Below are 18528 nucleotides of genomic sequence, written 5' to 3' on the forward strand. Positions count from 1 at the left end.
CTTTTCATGTATTTCTATGGGTCTTGTAGGTGTTTTTAAACCTAAATGAGTTTGGTTTTGTCCAGGAGTATCTATCTTCTGTTTGATTGTAACATATAATCTGGTTAAGACATGCAATTAAATTATAATTTGTAATCAAAGGTGCTGTTGACATTGAGGGTTCATGAATGAAAGACTGACATACGATGTGACTCAGTAGTGGTGTGTCATAAATTGAGTGGAGCCCACCTTGGGTGGGTTGTTTGTCCTGTAGCACATAGGATGGTGTGGGTGCAGAGGTCATGAGGGTCTCTCTCCTGGCTGCAGGACTGGTAACTAGAGCTGTGATGAGAGAGGCCCTGCTCTGTGTTTTTTTTTTTTTTTTTTTTTCCAGTTGGCAGTTCACTTGTACTGACCTCTTGGAGACTTGTGTGCGTCACTCCAGGGATCTTCAGATCGCTCTGGCAAACTCTCCAGTGCTGGTTCATCGGATTGATCTACTCCTTCCGGCACAGGAGACAGACCCGCTCTATGTGGATGAAGTTATTATTGCAGACATGAATGTAACAGGTGATCAACTCAGCTCTCTTCCATGGGCCTGTCAAATGCCTGCCTCAGACTTTCCTGCTAGTGCTTGTGTTCTTTCAATGGAAAGGAACAGGTGGTTCTCCATCTTGCCTGCCTTTGTTCTAGAAAGCAGATTGCATTGTGATTGTGTGTCCCTGGATCTATATATCTCTAGCTAATCCCTTTTTTTCTATTTTTTTTTTCTTATTTCCAATTTATGCTTACATTTCTGGCTCCTATGCTTATATCTCTGTTTTACTACTTTTTTTTTTTGAAAGACTTAGTTTGTTTCTTCATCTATACAATTGGTATCATGAGGACCCTACCTCATTAGATTACTGTGAAGATGAACCAAAGTTTAATATAAAGTACTCATTACAGATCCTGACCATAGTAAGTGCTTAATAAATATAACAATTATTGTCAATTTTATTGTTAGCAGCAGGATTTCTGCACTTCTTCATCAGTTATTCTCTGTCACAACAAAAGATAGAAGGAATACAGCACTATCTGGTCCTGTAAATGACCTGTAGGTCTGAATACAACCTTCAAGACAGGCTCAGTGAGAGAGAGAGTAACCACATCCTCCGGTTTCATGCCTTTGTCCTTATTTTTGTCGTCCCGATTTCTCCAACCCATTGGTCAGTCAGAGCTTAGGTCTTTCCCCTTCTCTTACCAAATCTCCCTTGGGCATAGTGGCCTCACCTGGCTCTACTTGCCTGCTGGTTTCAGGGACAAAGTGCTCTCTAAGAGCCCTTCTGAGGTGGGCTTTCATGATGTGTGCCCATGGCCAATACAGGGTAACTTTTGCTCTTTGGGATTCAAAGCTTCCAACCTTTATTCCCTTTTCCTTTTCTGTCAAATCCCTGTGATTTTGGTGCTCAGCTTTTCTTTTTCTTTTCTTTTCACTTTCTTTTCTTTCTTCCTTTTTTTAATAATAGAAGAAGAGGGAGGTAGGGAGATATTTTTTGATGGGGTCTTTGCCACGCTGTGACCCTCCTGCTGTAGCTTCTCAGTTTGCTAGGATCACAGGCATGTGCTACTGTGTCTGGCCTGTTTTAGGTTGAGGAAACCAAGGCTAACAGAGGATTGAGTATCTTGCCCCAATTTACACAGCTGGAATGTGGGGAGATTGGAACTGATGGTTATTAATGCCTGAGTGAAGCTTCAGTGACTCCCTAGGTAGCTGTGTGAATAATAATGTAATAAGCACCTACTCTGTGCCCTAGTATTGTGCTAAGCACTGGACATGAAGAAATGATGTTGCCCTTGAACTTATTTTTTCTTTTGCCATAAGGCATGTGTGCTCACTAGAGAGAGACAAAGGCAGAAAGATAGAGAGATAGTGAAAAAATCCCCCCCCACCCCCGGGGAGATGGCCACACCACAGGCTCTTCTCCTCAATTCTCCTCTCTCCTCTCTGGATTTTGGGCATGTATGTGTGCACTATTTCTTTTCTTTTTTTTTTGGAGAGGTTTTTTTCTGTATTGGGTGCGTGCACTCGCTAGAAAGACAGAGAGAGACAGAGAGATAGAAAGAGAGGGATCACCCCCCCACCCCCCCAGAGGGGATGGCCATGCCACAATCCCTTCTCCTCCATTCTCCTTTCGGGATCTTGGGCATGCACGCATACGCACCAGTGTGAGTTTTTTTGTTTTGTTTTTGTTTGTTTGTTTGTTTGTTTTTTTGGAGAGTTTTTTTTTTTTTTTTCCTATAGGGCAAGTGCGCTTGCTGGACAGACAGAGAGAAACAGAGAGACAGAAAGCAAGAAATCACCCCCCGGGGGGATGGCCACGCTGCAATCCCTTCTCCTCCATTCTTCTCTCGGGATCTTGGGCATGCGTGTACACGCGCCCAGCATGAGTTTAAGTCACTGGGTCCAGGACACAAACCACAGTCAACTACGTAGGAGTCCAGCGACATAGCCATTACACTAACTGCTGGTCCCAACACCAGTGTGAGTTTAAGCCACCAGGTCTGGGACTTGAACTGCCGTGGACTACGTGGGAGTCCAGTAACATAGCCATTACGCTAACTGCTGATCCCTGCACTGTATCTTTTAAGTCATTGCTGGATCCAGTCTCAAGTCAGGGATCCAACACCTTAACCACCATGCCCCCTGCTGGCCTCTCCCTTGAACTTTTTAGTTTTGGTTGTGGCCATTCTTGGAGAAGAAGCTGTCTTTTACTCAGTGCCTAATAGAAGAGGAAATGGATATTAAAATATATTGTGCAGGTCATTTTAAGTCTGTAGTCTCACTAAACTCTCCCTGCAATACGAACTGCTTTCAATAACACATATTATGATTCCCACTTTACAAATAACAAAATTGAGTTGTACAAAGTCAATTGATTAGCTGAGTGGGTATGCAATAGAAATGGAAACATCAAGATGGAAGAGTGACCTCTTCTGCAGCTTGCACTCTTTCTGAGCACTTATTGATTGTATACTCCAGGTAAATCCTAGAGAGGGTATACCCAGTATTGTCTTGTGTGTTTGTCCTACCTAAGGAGGATCATGCATGAATCCCTAGAGTTGCTACACGCTGTAGGAAAGAAGAGACAAGAGGGTGGCAGTCTGCTGCAACAGATGGTCCGTATAAGGGTGGCTCCATGAGCAGAGGGGGAGATGTTTGGCTGGCTTGGGCCTTATTCAGCTGTGCTATGGAATCAATCTTTATCTCCTTAAACCATGACTTCACTTTTTCCTTTTGGTATGAAATTGAATGGTGAGTCTTCCTGCCACTCTCCCTTTGCTCTTTATGGCAACTGGGTAGGAATCTACGCTGAGTGTGTACTGAGGTCTGAATAACCAGCATCTCTAACTGGGATTTTCCACACGGTAAGTCGTCCATCTAGAATTTCTTAATAATAATTGAATAATTGACCTCTAGTTTCTCAGGCTGATTCTGGACCAGCTCGCCCAGGTGGGAATCTAGTGGAATCAGTCTCCGTGGTGGGATTCCCTCCAGTCTACAAAGTGGCCTCTTGGTTGGCAGACTGTGGCTTGGAGCTCCCGCTCATCGCTGCATGGTAGGGGACAGTTGTTCTATGCCTCTCTCTCCTTAGGATTGCTGGTTGGCCTCAGGGGTCACAGAGATGGGACTTTAACCAGAAAAAGCTACCTTACTGTTTTAGGAGTATTTTGAGTCTGCAACATCAGACTCACCTGGAGGTCTTGTGAAACACAGATCGCTAGGTCCTATTCTCAGAGTCTCTAATTCAGCAAATTTTGTGCAGGGCTGAGAACATAGATATATATATATATATCTTTCTTTCTTTTCTACTTTTTTTTTTGAAGAGGTTTTTGCTACAGGGCACGTGTGCTTGCCAGACAGACAGAGAGACAGAAAGCGAGAAGTCATCCCCCGGGGGGCATGGCCACGCTGCGATCCCTTCTCCTCCATTCTCCTCTTGGGATCTTGGGCACGCATGCACACGTGCCTGGTGTGAGTTTAAGCCACTGGGTCTGGGACGTGAACTGCGGTCGACTACATGGGAGTCCAGCGACATAGCCATTATGCTAACTGCTGGTCTCTTTCTTTTCTATTTTTAAAGACAGGGTGTCACTATATTGCAATCATCCTGCCTCAACTTTCCAAGTTGCTAGGGTCACAGTAGTGTACTACTTCATCCTGCCTTTAGGTTGGACTGGACATTGAACCCAGACTTCCTATGTAGTCCCAGCTTGTGAGGCACAGCATCTGAGCAGTGTGCACCACTGTGGCTGGGCCAGAATTTGCATTTTTAACAAGTTCCCTGTTGGTGCTGATTATGCTAATCTAGGGACTACACTTTGAGAACTAATTCCTATTAAATTTGTTAAAAAACTAGGTTTTTTTGGTGCCATTTAGAGATTCACATTACCTCTGTTTTCTATTTGCTCCCCTCATTGCATTCTACATATATTAATCTTACTGAAATCCTTGAATTAAAATAGTCTGGCCAAAAATAGCTATTTCTGAGAACTAACCACCAGATGGCACCAGAGCCCCATAATCATTGCTTCTAATAGTGGAGCTTTTCTAGCCATAGTTTACCAACCAGTAAGTAAGGAACAGGCTCCTCTAAGACCTTGAAACACAAGTATGCTCTAAATTGCTCTTCTAATTTTTCACTTAAACTCCATATCAGTGGGAAGAATTGAGATGCTATGACTTTCTTATATGTATGTGAGGGGACTTCAAAAAGCTTGTTAGAATAATGGAATTAAAGTAAGAGTTAATTTTGGTGCAATACATTTTTTAAATCCATGAATAGATTTTTTTATATTATGCATTTTCATGAACTTTGTGAAGATGCCTACTATGCATGTGCATGTGTGTGTGTATTTTTTTCCTTATATCATTCTATGTTCTCAAATGAGTCGTTATACCTACAACATACTGCAATGGTGTATTAAAAGGCAGGTGCTGAAGGCTTGAGTCCGTGTTCCTTGAATTGGTGTTTTTTCCATGGTCCTCTGGGTAGAAAACCATGCTAAAACAATCAATAGAGAGAAGGGACTGAGACAGCTGCTATGGTGGAGAGGAAGATCACCATATAGGCAGGCTCTGAATAGCAAACTATACGCTCTGAAATGATAGAGGCTGATTTATGTTACTCCAAACAGATTCACATTTAGAGTGGTCCTAAAAACCCTCATTTTAGAATTTTTCTCAAGTCATTTAGCTCCTTCTGGAAGCTAGGAGCTTAAGCAGGACAGGACAGTGTTTAGACTAGATTCTCCTAACTGTAACCCCAACACAGGTAGTGCCATTCTGTCTATTTCTATATGTTTTTATGTATGCATATTAACTTAAATTTTATTACTAATAGACATTGTATATGTCCATTTCTGAAAACACAGAAAAGAAAAATATAAAAAAGGTATTACTCATAATCCCTCTGCTGAGAGATAAATTGTACTAACACATTGCGTCTATAGTCTACCAGCCTTTTTTTTTAACCAAAGCAGTTTTTGTATAGATATGTATGTATATATGTACTTTTTGAGCCTCAAATTGGAACTGTACATTACATACTATATATATATATTTTTTTTTTTTTTTGGAGAGGTTTTTTCTATAGGGCGCGTGTGCTCGCCAGATAGACAGAGAGACAGAAAGTGAGAAATCACTCCCCAGGTGGAATGGCCATGCTGCAATCCCTTCCATCCATTCTCCTCTTGGGATCTTGGGCATGCACACGCATGCACCTGGTGTGCGTTTTAAGCTACCGGGTCTGGGACGCGAACCACAGTCGACTACATGGGAGTCCAGCGACATAGCCATTACGCTAACTGCTGGTCCCACATTTGTAACATACATATTTTATCTTTAGCATTTATCACATATTTACCTATTTCATTAAACATTCTTTTAAAATGATTTCAAGTGATTGTCTTAGTCTATGAGGATGAAAAAACAAAATAGCATAGATTGGGTAGGTTATAAAAACAGAAATTTATTTCTGGCAGTTCTACAGGCTGGGATATCCAAGATCTGATGAGGACTTGTGTTCTGGCTCATAGATGGCACCTTCTTGCTGTGTCCTTTCAGGGTAGAAGGGAAGAGATTCTCTCTGAAACTTATTTCCTAAGGGCACTAATCCCAATTATGAGGGTTCTACCCTTGAGACCTAATCACCTCCCCAAAGACCCTACCTCCTAATGCCATCACCTTCAGGTTAGGATTTCAACATATGAATTGTCAGGGAATACAAACATTTATACTGTAGCAATGACTGAACAATATTCTATCTTATGGTATTTCACAACTTATTAGAAACTCCTATTGTATTTTTTTCTTTTTTTTTTTTGGAGAGGTTTTTGCTATAGGGAGCATGCGCTCTCCAGAAAGACAGAGACAGACTGAAAGCGAGAAATCTCCCTGCAGGGGGGATGGCCACCCTGGAATCCCTACTGCTCCATTCTTCTCAGGATCTTTGGCACGCACACACCTGTGCCTGGTGTGAGTTTAAGTCACTGGGTTTGGGACTCGAACCGTGGCTGACTACGTGGGAGCCCTACGACATAGCTATTATGTCAACTGCTGGTCCCCCCCTCCTGTTGTATTACAAGCAGGATCAGGCAGGCAGATTTGTGTATCAGGACTAGACAGGAACTCCAGTACCTGGAATGGCAATTTTTTTTTTTGGGGGGGGGGGAGAGGTTTTCGCTATAGGGCGCGTGCGCTCACCAGACAGCCAGAGAGAGACATAGAGACAGAAAGCGAGAAATCACCCCCCCAGGGGGGATGGTCACGCCGCAATCCCTTCTCCTCCATTCTCCTCTCTGGATCTTGGGCACGCACGCACACGCGCCCAGCGTGAGTTTAAGCCACTGGGTCCAGGACGCGAACCGCAGTCGACTACGTGGGAGTCCAGCAACATAGCCATTACGCTAACTGCTGGTTCCCTGGAATGGCAATTTCAACTTAGGATATTGGGTAGGGAAGAATCTATGGACAAACCTACACTGATTTTTTGAATATTCAAATAGGGCCCTAGAGACCTACATTCTCTTTCAGTTCTGCTTCAGAATCACAGTTGTGGTGGCTGAAATCACTTCTTACTCTAGATCACTGTGCTCTCAGGATTAGAGTAGGATGATTGATGGAACACTATTAAAGAATCTATTTCTACTAAAAATTTCTACTTTAATATTTATACTTTTCTCAGTTTTATATTTAATATTATACTTAATATTTATACTTTTCTGCTGTGACAGGAGAGAGACACCTAATATTTGAGAGCTTGAGCTCATGCCTGGGACTATAGGAGGTGACCTGGTCTTTGAGATGGAGCTAAACTCTGTCTGGACCAGCACTTCTTCATGACCACTTTGGGTAATGCTTTGTTTTTGTCATGCCACAGCTCTATGCCCACTGAAGGAACAGAAGAAGAAGATGGACTGGTCCAGGTGTCAACACAAAGACTTCAGAGGTCAAGTCCACCTTTAGGTGGACACTTTCGCATCCAACTTTCTAATACTGTGATTCCTGGTAAAGTGGCAATTTGGGGTACAGCATTTATTATTTACATACTTAGGGGCACTACAGGTAACCAATGTCCTGTGAGGTTGTCAGATAAGGTGACAGTCTTAAAACTATTTTATTTTCTAGTATTTGAAAATGACTTTAAAACTAATCTGAAAAAGGACTTACTGTTAATACCACCCCAATCTTTTCTATAGTTATGAAAACCAAGTTGATTAGGCGGTCATAAAAATTACCATAACCTTTATGACTTAAACATCAGAAATGTATTCACTCCCAGTTCGGGGGCAAGTACAAAGTCAAGTTGCTGGCAGGCCACACTCGCTCTGAAAGCTCTAGGAGAGGATTTATTTCCTGGCTCTTCCAGCACTAGCACTGTGGCTATAGCTGCATCACTCCAGCCACTGGAGTGGTCATGATGCCTACATCTCTTCTGTCTCAAAACTTTCTTGGTCTCTGTCTTTTAAGGATTCATACGATTTTGTTTAGATAATCCAAGATTGCCACCTCTCAAGACCCTTACCTTAGAGCCATCTTTTGCCATATAAAGTAATATATATGCTTTAGTTTTACAAAGTAACATTTATATGTTCCGAGATTAGTTTGATGCTTTTCCCATTTCATTAGATGTTCATTCAATCAACTACATTGAGACTTGCCCAAAGTTCATATAAACAGTTGATAGCTGGATGTGAACTTGGGTATTTGATTCTCAGATCAGCCCTCTTTTATGTACTATGGTTTCCTAGGCCAAGATCCATGGTAGCCACAGTCCCTTAGAGTTAAACTCAATGGTGATACCTTACTATCAAGGAAGTTAGTGGTTAGAGCAAATGTAGAAAGAACTTTTAAGATATAATTAGTATAGTGTTTTTAAATCATCAAGATTGCACACATTTCACTGAGGACAAAGATTCCAGGCTACAGTAGTATGTTACTTGTTGGCTTAAATGTGGGGAATCAAAAGGGCGACTCAGGAAAACTCAGAAGGGATAGTATAAAATTGGTACGTCAGATGGCTAAGTGATTAAGATGTTGGACTCTCACATGGCCAACCGCCGTTTGAGTGCTGGATCTGGTGGCTTGCTCTCTCACTTCCTCTCTCTCTTTCTCTCTCTCTCTCTCCTCCCTCTTGCTCTGGTAGTCCATGTACCCTATAAGAAATTAAAACAAAAAAGTTAAAAAATTAATTCTTTAAAAAAATTGGTACGTGGCCCAAAAGTCTTTTGCCCTCCCTAGCTGAAAGATATTAAGCTTGCAAAGGATTTTCTTAGGTAGGAGGCTCAGAGTGGTGTTTTTACTAATAGGAAAACTTAGGAAAATTTCAAGATGCCTGTGCTATTGGAGTCTGGTAAATGTGTGGACAAGTGCCAACAGTACCCTACCTCTATGAAATCCATTACTGTGCTTTGTTTCTCTCCTCACAAATGAGGAAACTCGTCTGCAGAGAGTTTTCCTTCTACTGTGTTCATTTGCTGACATTCCTCACATCACTGCCCACGAAACAACTGGGCAAAGAGCCTTAACCTGGCCTTTAGAAATGGCGATGGACCTGAAATTATGTATGATTGTACAAAAAATATTTTAAAAGGATGAGGATTTTATTCACACCTTATAAATACAGTTGTATTTTATTAACCCTTCAGGGCAGTGTGGAATTCGAGAGGAAGGCTCTTGAGTAGGTAAAAGGCAAGTTGGGTTTTAATCTAAACCTGACTTACTGACTTGGCAAGATTCTGAATATCATTGAGTTTCATTTTCTTCATCTTTAAAGTAGGCATTTGGTTCCCAAATGACCTACCTCACAGGGCTGTTGGGCATAGCTAATGAAATGGAAACTTTTGGTAAAGCATGAAGCAGGGTTCAAACACAGTGTTATTATTTCTCTGTGGGGATGTGGAATCGGGAAGCAGGTGGTTGGGCTTAAAAGAAATTCTAATGGAGAAACCAAGGTTAAATGCCAGCATTCCTCAGCTGGGTTGGCTAGGTTTTTATGGGTGTCAGCTGCTGTGTCCTTCTCCTACTCCCTGTGAAAAGTGGCCAACTTTTCTCTGTTCACAGGGCCAGCTAAATTTTTCCAGGGAAAGCCCAATATTTAATTAGACTTTCAGGCATTACAGGGTGTCTGGAGTTTACATTTTGAGTTTACACTTGAGATGGTTTTGTCTGGCATGATTGTGTTCTCTGCTTGCCATGTTGCATGAAATGATGCAAGGTATTTAGATGTACATACTGGGCATCTACTTTTTTGCCTTAAGGACAAATGATTTAATCAGGATTGAGGTTCTCTTCAAGCTACATTGTTGACATTGATGGTCTATGCAAGTTTAATAGGCATTCTGGCATTTGTCCTCCGTTATTCTCGATGATGAGACCCTGCAAAGTATATTATTAAGCGTCTTGTGTTTTCTGTATCCAAACCTCTCACAGATGTCCCTGTGCACATTTCTGCCAGTCACCTTCACAAGCTCTTACAGAATAATGCTGATGACTTTACATCCAGATACCTCAATGCCAGTGACTTCACTGTGAAAGAGGATCTGAGCTCTTGTTATGAACATGTGTGGACCCTCTCCTGGTCTACCCAGATTGGAGATTTGCCCAATTTTATCAGGGTATGCATGGTATTGTTTTCAGTGTTTGGATTTTGTGTCCAGGAGAAAATTTCTTTTAAAAAATCAGAATTACATGAGTGAAAACTGTCAAGAATGACTAATTGTGTTGGAATATTCAAGTAAATGGACTCTATGGTCTTTCTTTCTGGTAGTTTTCAATGCATATTTTGTATCTTATATCCTTGATAAAGTGATTTAAATCCAATGTCTCTTTTCCTAACTTGATGTGGATAGAGAAGTTGTTGATCAGTGTCCACTATATAATAATTTTACATCTGTTATTGGATAATTTAAGCAGATGTGATTGACTTAGGTTATTATGGAGGCAGATGGCATAGCAGAAGGAAGTTTAGAAAAGGATTTGCTGTCTTTGGGTAATGACAAAACCAGATGCTCTTGCATATTTTGGGTTTTAAAAAATAATCTAATGATCATCTAGCATTTGGTTATTATAAAATGAATCCCAAAATGAAATTTTATATCAGTTATATGGTATTGTTGGTCATCTGGTTTTCAAACAATATACTGGGGTAGTGATGAGGAAGGACGGAAGTCCTCCCTTTTATCTCATAGCACCATTTCCCTCCATTTTAACTAATTTATTTTAAAACAATTATTTATTTAACTTCATTTAATGTTATTATTATTATTTAATTTGCTATAAGGCACATACACTCACCAGAGAGAAAGAGAGAAAGGAAAAGTAAGAAATCAAGCTGCCAGGCCTGGGGTTCCAACAGTGGTCGACCAGTGGGAGTCCAGTGCCTTAACCATCACACCACCTGCTGACCCCTACATTTTAATTTAACATTTTGGGTTGCAAACATACACACTAGAGAAGGATATAGAAGCAAAGCATCTCAAACTTATAAAAAAGATTTTTTTATACTTCTTTTGGCAATTTTAATTGCAAATAAATATTCCTCTAATATACTAGGGTTTTCACTAGCCTTAAGTTTCTAGATACCAATTCTCCATCGCTCCATTATCATTTTCTAGAGATGTGATTATCCCAAACAGAATGTATAAGACTTTTTATTGGGGTGGGTAGGAGGGCTCATGTAGGTTTTGGTAAACATTGATCTAGTTTAGTTTTAAAAAGAAAACAATAAACATAAGACTCTTTATCATCTGTTTTTAATAAAGGTTATATTTCTTACCTATGACAAAATTTAACAGAAATTTAACTGTCCCAGGTCTCTGATGCAAATCTTACTGGAGTGAATCCTGTTGTAAACATTCGTGTGGTATATGATGGTGGAGTTTTTCTTGGACCCATATTTGGAGACATGTTGGCTACTGCCAATCAGAACACTCAGGTGAGAATGGATGGGCCACCCAAAGTACAAGCACAAGGTTCAAGTTAACAGCCTCACCGATTTGTAATGTAGACCAATTGATTGAGCTCTCAAGGGTTCATTTTTCCAATTTGTAACACCAGGGAAATTATGGTTATCTTTTTTTCTACTTCCATAGATAGGATATGCAAAGTACTAGAAAATATAAATACCAATAATTTGTAAGTAAAATATGCTATTATAATTACTGATGCTATTATTATGGTGCAAAAAATAGCAAACATTTATAGCTAAGTATGATTTATGCTTCCACACAGTGACACTGGAAAATAAATGAGCAAGTCACCTTTGTTCTTTAAAATGTCCTTTTCTCTTTTGCTATCTGTCCATATTTCTATATAAGTTATCTGCTATTAATGTGAGAAAAATTTTAAATACAAAAACTGTAAGAAATAATATAACCAACACTGGGGTACCAAAACTGAGGATTGAGAATTATCAATATTTTGATATATTTATATATTTTTGTCTTTATGGACAAAATGAAACATTATAGATGTAACTGAAGTGTTCTTTGCTACTCATGCCATTTCAATACCTCTTCCCTTCTTAAGGAAATACTAGAATAAATACACTGTGCATGTTTTTAATTCATGCTTAATGTAAAGAATTGAGTAATTTATATTTTACCTCCCTAATTTCCAAGCATTGTTTGAATTCTGTTAGGTTAACATTAGTTCCAGGAAAAGGGAAAGATTATATAGTCTAGTCTTAGGAACCTATCATTCTAGACCTCAAACCAAATGTCCAAATACATTCTAGGTTTTAATGACATATTCAGTTAGTGACAGTGGATGGAAAGTGCCTAATTCATTGATCTTTACTAGCAAAGAAAGGTTTTTCATATGAAGTGAGTACCTAGTTGAAAATGCAGAGTGATAAGAGGCTCTTTAGTAGTTTAAGTTTATAAAATGTACTGGTATATGATGGAAAGGAAATTTATCTAAGATTTAGCATATTTAATTGCAGAAATGGATTTTAGCATATCCACTATCATTTTAAGAAACCTTAATATGCTTTGAGCCATTTACTACAATTTAAGGTTTATTAGTAGGAAAATAGAATGAAGAAATGAGAATAAGTGAATCATTTAACACATTTTAGTTTGGAACAACCTCACAAGTACTTTATGAATACCCTTGTGCATATAAAATGCCTACATTTGTTTTAAATTCTTTGGCCTTTTTTTTCCAGGTGGTTGTGAGAGTGAATGACATACCAGCTCATTGCCCAGGTTCCTGTTCTTTCCAGTACCTACAAGAGTCAACTCCCAGGGTCCATTCTGTTTGGTATTCCCTTGGTATGATTTGTGTCTTGGCACTGAGATGAGCACAAATTGCAGATCAGAATGTTTTGCTAGAGGCCACGTAGATGGTATTGGGTGGGTAAAAGATTCACTAGGTTCATTAGGTGGATAGAGATTAAGTGACACAACAGAAAGAACTCTTTTTATCTTACCATATCTATCTAAGGGATATCATTATGATTTAAGATGAAAATGAATGTTTTTTTAATGACCTAAAGTGTTAAATTCTTTTTGCCTCTTGTTTTGAAATGTTCTTTATTTTGACTTTATTTTTGTTTTTTAAAAATTGACCAGTAAGACCAGCCTATAACCTGGAAGTTAAGGTGTCTGGATTCTAGATGGCCAACTCCATGGTTTGAGTTCCCCACTCTGTGGCTTGGAAAATCATGCCAGGCATGTGCACATGTGTGCACAAAATCCTGAGAAGAGGGAGAAATAGAGGAAGGGATTACAGAATGACCATGCCCATCAGGGTGCTTTCTCACTTTCTGTCTCTTGTTCTGTTTGTCTCTTTCAAGCACATGTGCCCTTTGGCAAATTTAAAATTGAGTAGTGATCTTTTGTTATTAATTTGAGGAAATTTAAGATGGGAGATGCAGACTACAATAATAAATTCAAATGTCCATTATTTGGGTCAGCATTCAATTTCCTGAATTTTGCAAGGGAAAAAAGAAAGTAAATGAACATTTGATATTAGAGGGAGTTCTTTTAGATGGAGTTATAGCAATGAGAGATGACTTTTGCTTTTCATTTTCTTTCTTCCTTTAAGATGGTGAGACCAACCTCCTGGTTTATATTACCGGAAGTGGTTTCTCTAGTGACTCCCAGTCCTTCCAGATTACAGTGAACACAACAAATTGCAAAATTATTTTCTCAAACCAAACGAATGTGGTCTGTCAGATGGACCTGCTACCAGTTGGAGTGCATCAACTCTCAATACTGATGAGACCCTCTGGTCTTGCTGTTAATGTCACTGGAGAAGGCCTCTTCCTAAATGTTGAGCCCAGACTGGATGCAGTGGAACCTTCCAGAGCTGCAGACATTGGTAATCTGGGGAGGGCCTCATGTGTCTGACCTTCTGAAGCTAGTATTCTAGATGATATGCAGCAATCTAGTTCTGCCCTATAATAGATTCTGTGTCCACTGTGATTCACCGCTTTTTGTTTTCTGACATCAGTGTTTTTTCTAGTGAGCCACAAATATTTGAGCCCTTAAATGAACTCACTTGACATGTAAAAGATTATAGTTTGGCTGGTGATGTCATGCATAATAAATCAGCTACTGATTCACCAGGTCCGATTTAATCTAGATGAAACAACACTGGATTGGGAGTTAGGAACGTGCCTGGGTTTTTATCCTACCACAAGTCAGTGTGTGACCTTAAAGTTTCAGTTACTCCTGTGGGACTTAGTTTCCTAATAATAATAATGTTAGCCCCAGTACCATTTATTGAGTACCTCTTCTAAGTAGTCACACATTCTGAATGGGTACAATTGCTGGAAAGGTGACATTATTATCCATCTTTCAGGTGAGATAAGGTGACTCTAGAGGAGAGCGTTTTTGCTCAAGGCTTCACATAGAAAGAGGTGGAGCTAGGGTGGCAAGGCCACTGGTTCTGATAGATACCATGCTGTCTTATTTACATAACGAGCCTTATGATGCTTAGGCTACCCCACTTAGTTTTTATGTGAAATAAAATGAGTCAACACATGGAAAAGTCCTTATGAAAGTGAAAACTTTTAACAAATGTGAATACAGACTTTGCTCACTCACTAGGACCTTGGTACATAGTTGATATTTCATAAATGTGTGTGAACTGATGGAGACTTGGGTAGTGTGCAAAGCCAGCTAATGCTTGAGTGGTGAGGGGTACAGAAGACAGTGGAACTTGTCAACATCAGCCCCATGGATTTGGTCTTAGTTCCATGGGAAATCTGAGATTTCTCCATGAGCTGTTTAAAACAACTCAGTTAAGTTGAAAAAATTTCAGTAATATTCATGCTTATGTTTGCTAAGATATGCATTTTAGAGCACAAAACTCTTCCTTACTGCTTCAGATTTTTGTCATTATTTGTGGATAAGAGCATATTTATTTATTTATTTATTTATTTATTTATTTTGAGAGTTTTTTGCGATAGGGCACGTGTGCTCGCCAGACAAAGAGAGACAGAAAGCAAGAAATCACCCCTCAGGGGCGATGGCCATGCCACAGTCCCTTCTCCTCCATTCTCCTCTCGGGATCTTGGGCACGCATGCGCACGTGCCCAGCGTCAGTTTTAAGCCACCGGGTCCAGGATGCGAACCACGGTCAACTACATGGGAGTCCAGCGACATAGCCATTACGCTAACTGCTGGTTCCAAGAGCATATTTTAAAGTAAATGTATTTTGGGCACAAATTTATTGTTCAAAGGAACAGCTTGTTTCTGACTGCTTTGCCTAGAAGAGTAAATTGTGAGGTCTATTCCACCTCATCTCCTCACATAAAACAGAGCAAGCAGCTTGCCATATTTTAGTGATTTAAGGAAGGAGCTATGTGATATATGGTACTCAGAGTAAAAGATCATGTTCTATATTTTCCCAGTAATTGCTGGTTTAGTTTTAGGATGTGTGATAGGTTTCACTAGATTTATAAGGGGCTTTTGATCTCACAGAGCTACCCTTGCAGTTCAGACTACACAATCCTTCCTTAGCTCCACACACTAGATTGTGGAGAACTTCAGGACAAATAGATCCCTCAGTCATCTTTATTTCCCCTGTACAGAGTACCTTGCAAAGGTAAGATGGCTATGTGTTTGAGTTTACCTGGGACTGAAGGGACTCCCCAAACACAGGATTTTTCCATTTTGAAATTGAGACACAGAACTCTTAGTGCAAAAAATTCAGACCCATAAACTCTAACCTGGTGCTTCAGTACCTGGCTTAGTATGCCTAACACCAGAAAAATTGGGATGAGTTGATGATCCTACCTACTAGGGCATGCTGTACCAACAAGTGAAAGGGTTCGAAGTTCTGGGAAGATTGTACACTATCCCTCTATATTTTAGCAAAAAATAAAAAAGGAAAACTCTGAGAAGGCATACTTTCCTTATTACTGGGTATAAATTTTCCCCATCAATCTTTCCTCTGACCTGCCACCTACATAGTATCAACCACTTTTAATCAATCAATTAATTAATACTGACTTAACCACCCTGTATAAAGCCTAGGTGCAACATCTGTATCACCTGGGAGCCCATTGGAAATGCAGTCTCAGGCCTCATTTTAACAGACTCCTCATTCTGTGACTAATATATTTGGTTGTCAGGAAAGTCATGATGCATTTTTGCATAGAAAAACATAGAGGAGCCAGAAGGTGGCATGATGGTTAGGGCACTGGACTCCCACGTGCTTGCCTGTGGTTTGAGTTCTGGACCTGGTGGCTTACCTCTGTTTCTCTCTTTCTTGTTCTCTCTAGTGGGCACACATGACCTATGGCAAATTAGAAAATAATAATAATAATAATAAATTAAAATTTAAAAATTATTTAAAAAAAGAAAGACAGAAAAATATGTCATGACTTTCCTGATGACCCAATAGTTTGGAAACTAATACTAGAGAGGATTTAAAAAGAACCATTCTAAGGCCTACCAGCAAGGAACTTAAGGAATAGTTGGGTATGTAATGGATACATATAACAGTGTGATCAATAGTATTTTAAATCACCACTTACTCATATTCAGAAGCACTCTCAACAGGATTTTTTTTTTTCTTGGTAAAACTCTTGCCTTACCTTGCATACGGCCTGTGTCTACTTTTGTGCTGAGACAGAGGTGCCTGTTCCTTACGCACAGAGCCCTGTGAGACATCTCAACTTTTAAATGGGAATGGCAAAGTATCACCACCTCTCCAAATTTTATTACTACAACATAACACACTATAACATTTGTTATAATAATCATGATGACAATTTACTTAGCTTTTATTAAGTGCCAGGTACTATTAGTGCTAGGCATAGAGTAAATAAAAACAAAAGCTCTGCTCTTAGGGATTTGGTACTAAGTGTATACGAGAAAAATTAACAGAAGGGAATGAAGAGTGGTGGGGGAGATGGTTGTAATAGAATGACTGTTGGCATTGGAAGAATGACATGAGTGACAGTGGAGAATGGAGGCATTGATGAAGTGAATTAATGCATCCTGGGGAAATCCTGAGGAAGAGAGTCTAGGCAGAAAGAAAATGAAACGATGCAGTCTTGATTCAGAATAACTTGTTCCAAGTACACGAAGGAGGTTGCTGCTGGAATAGATTGAGTGAGTGGAGAATGGTAGAAGATGACTAGGAGCAGAACACAAGGTCTTAGTGGCTATGATAGGATGTTAGTTTTTATTCTGAGTGTGATGGAGGCAATTGGAATATGTTATGTGCTGGAGTGACATGATCTGACTTAAACTGTTGTGTGAAGAGACTGTAGAAAAGCAAAGATGGAGCCAGTGAAAGCAATTAGTCTTGCTAGTCATCTCGGGGAGGAATAATGTTGGCTTGTGCTATGGCAACATATCTCATAAACGGGTAAAACTGCTCTGTTATCTTTTTACACTGAAGACTTCTTTTATTTAAACTTAAAAAAATGAGATATAATACCTGTACCATAAAATTTACAATTTAAAAGTATATACTTCAATGTTTTTAAAGCATATTTACCAAGTTGTATTTCTTATCACTATCTAATTTAAGAACATTTTTTCATTCCCCAAAAAACCTTATATTTGTAGTCACTCACTGTTCCTCTTCCCAATCCCTAGAAACCACTGATCTATTGTCTATATTAATGAGTTTGCCTATTCTGATCATTTGATATAAATGGAGTCATAAAATATGTCTGACCTCTCTACTTAGCATAATGTTTTCAAGGTTGATCTATGATGAGGCAAGTATCAATATTTTATCCCATTTAATGGTTAAATAATATTCCATTGTATGGATATACCACTTTTTAAAAAAATCCATTCATCTCATGGTGTTCATTTGGATTATTTCCACTTTTTGATTATTATGAATAATGCTGCTATGAATATTTATGTACAGGATCTGTGTGGTAATGTTTTCAGTTCTTTTCAATATGTATTTAGAAAAAAAATGCTGGATCATATGGTAACTCTGTTTAACATGTTGGCAAACTGTGTAAGAAACGATTGTGGGACCAGCAGTTGGCATAATGGCTATTTCTCTGGACTCGCATGTAGTTGACTGTAGTTCGAGTCCTGACCCAGTGGCTTAAACTTGACCCAGTGGCTTAAACTCATGCCGGTTGTGTATGTGTGTGTGTGTGTGCCCAAGATCCCGAGAGGAGAATGGAGGAGAAGGGATTGAGTCATGGCCATCCCCCGCCCCCCCCGGGGGGGGGGCAGTGATTTCTTGCTTTCTGTCTCTCTTTCTCTCTCTGTCTTTCTGGCAAGCAACCGCACCCTATAGCAAAAACCTTTAAAAAAAAAAATGATTGCATGTTTTACATTCTTACTTGCAATTGAAGTATCTCCACATCTTACCAACACTTATTTTCAGTTTTTTCTTTTTATAATAACTGTCTTAACAGGTATGAGATGATATTATATTGTGGTTTTGCTCACTTTATATGAGGATGTATATGAGTATCTATTTACCACATCTTACTATTATATTGTCTTGCCAAGCTTTTTAATAGTTATGGATTTCTTTTGCATTTATTTCTTTATTTAGATGTTTAAGCA

The 18528-nt window shown here is 39.4% G+C and overlaps 1 protein-coding gene across 1 annotated transcript in view; it reads left to right on the top strand.

Annotated features, from left to right (window-relative positions):
- PKHD1 (PKHD1 ciliary IPT domain containing fibrocystin/polyductin) overlaps positions 1-18528 on the top strand; it is a 578800-nt gene that overhangs the window by 41106 nt on the left and 519166 nt on the right. The window contains exons 21-27 of the mRNA XM_006170441.3: positions 374-549; positions 3440-3578; positions 7401-7528; positions 9953-10137; positions 11334-11456; positions 12690-12795; positions 13571-13846. Coding sequence (XP_006170503.1) covers positions 374-549; positions 3440-3578; positions 7401-7528; positions 9953-10137; positions 11334-11456; positions 12690-12795; positions 13571-13846 — 1133 coding nt within the window. The remainder of the gene's footprint in view (positions 1-373; positions 550-3439; positions 3579-7400; positions 7529-9952; positions 10138-11333; positions 11457-12689; positions 12796-13570; positions 13847-18528) is intronic.

The sequence above is a fragment of the Tupaia chinensis genome, unplaced genomic scaffold (assembly GCF_000334495.1).
Source record: "Tupaia chinensis unplaced genomic scaffold, TupChi_1.0 Scaffold148470_1, whole genome shotgun sequence".
Taxonomy (NCBI): domain Eukaryota; kingdom Metazoa; phylum Chordata; class Mammalia; order Scandentia; family Tupaiidae; genus Tupaia; species Tupaia belangeri.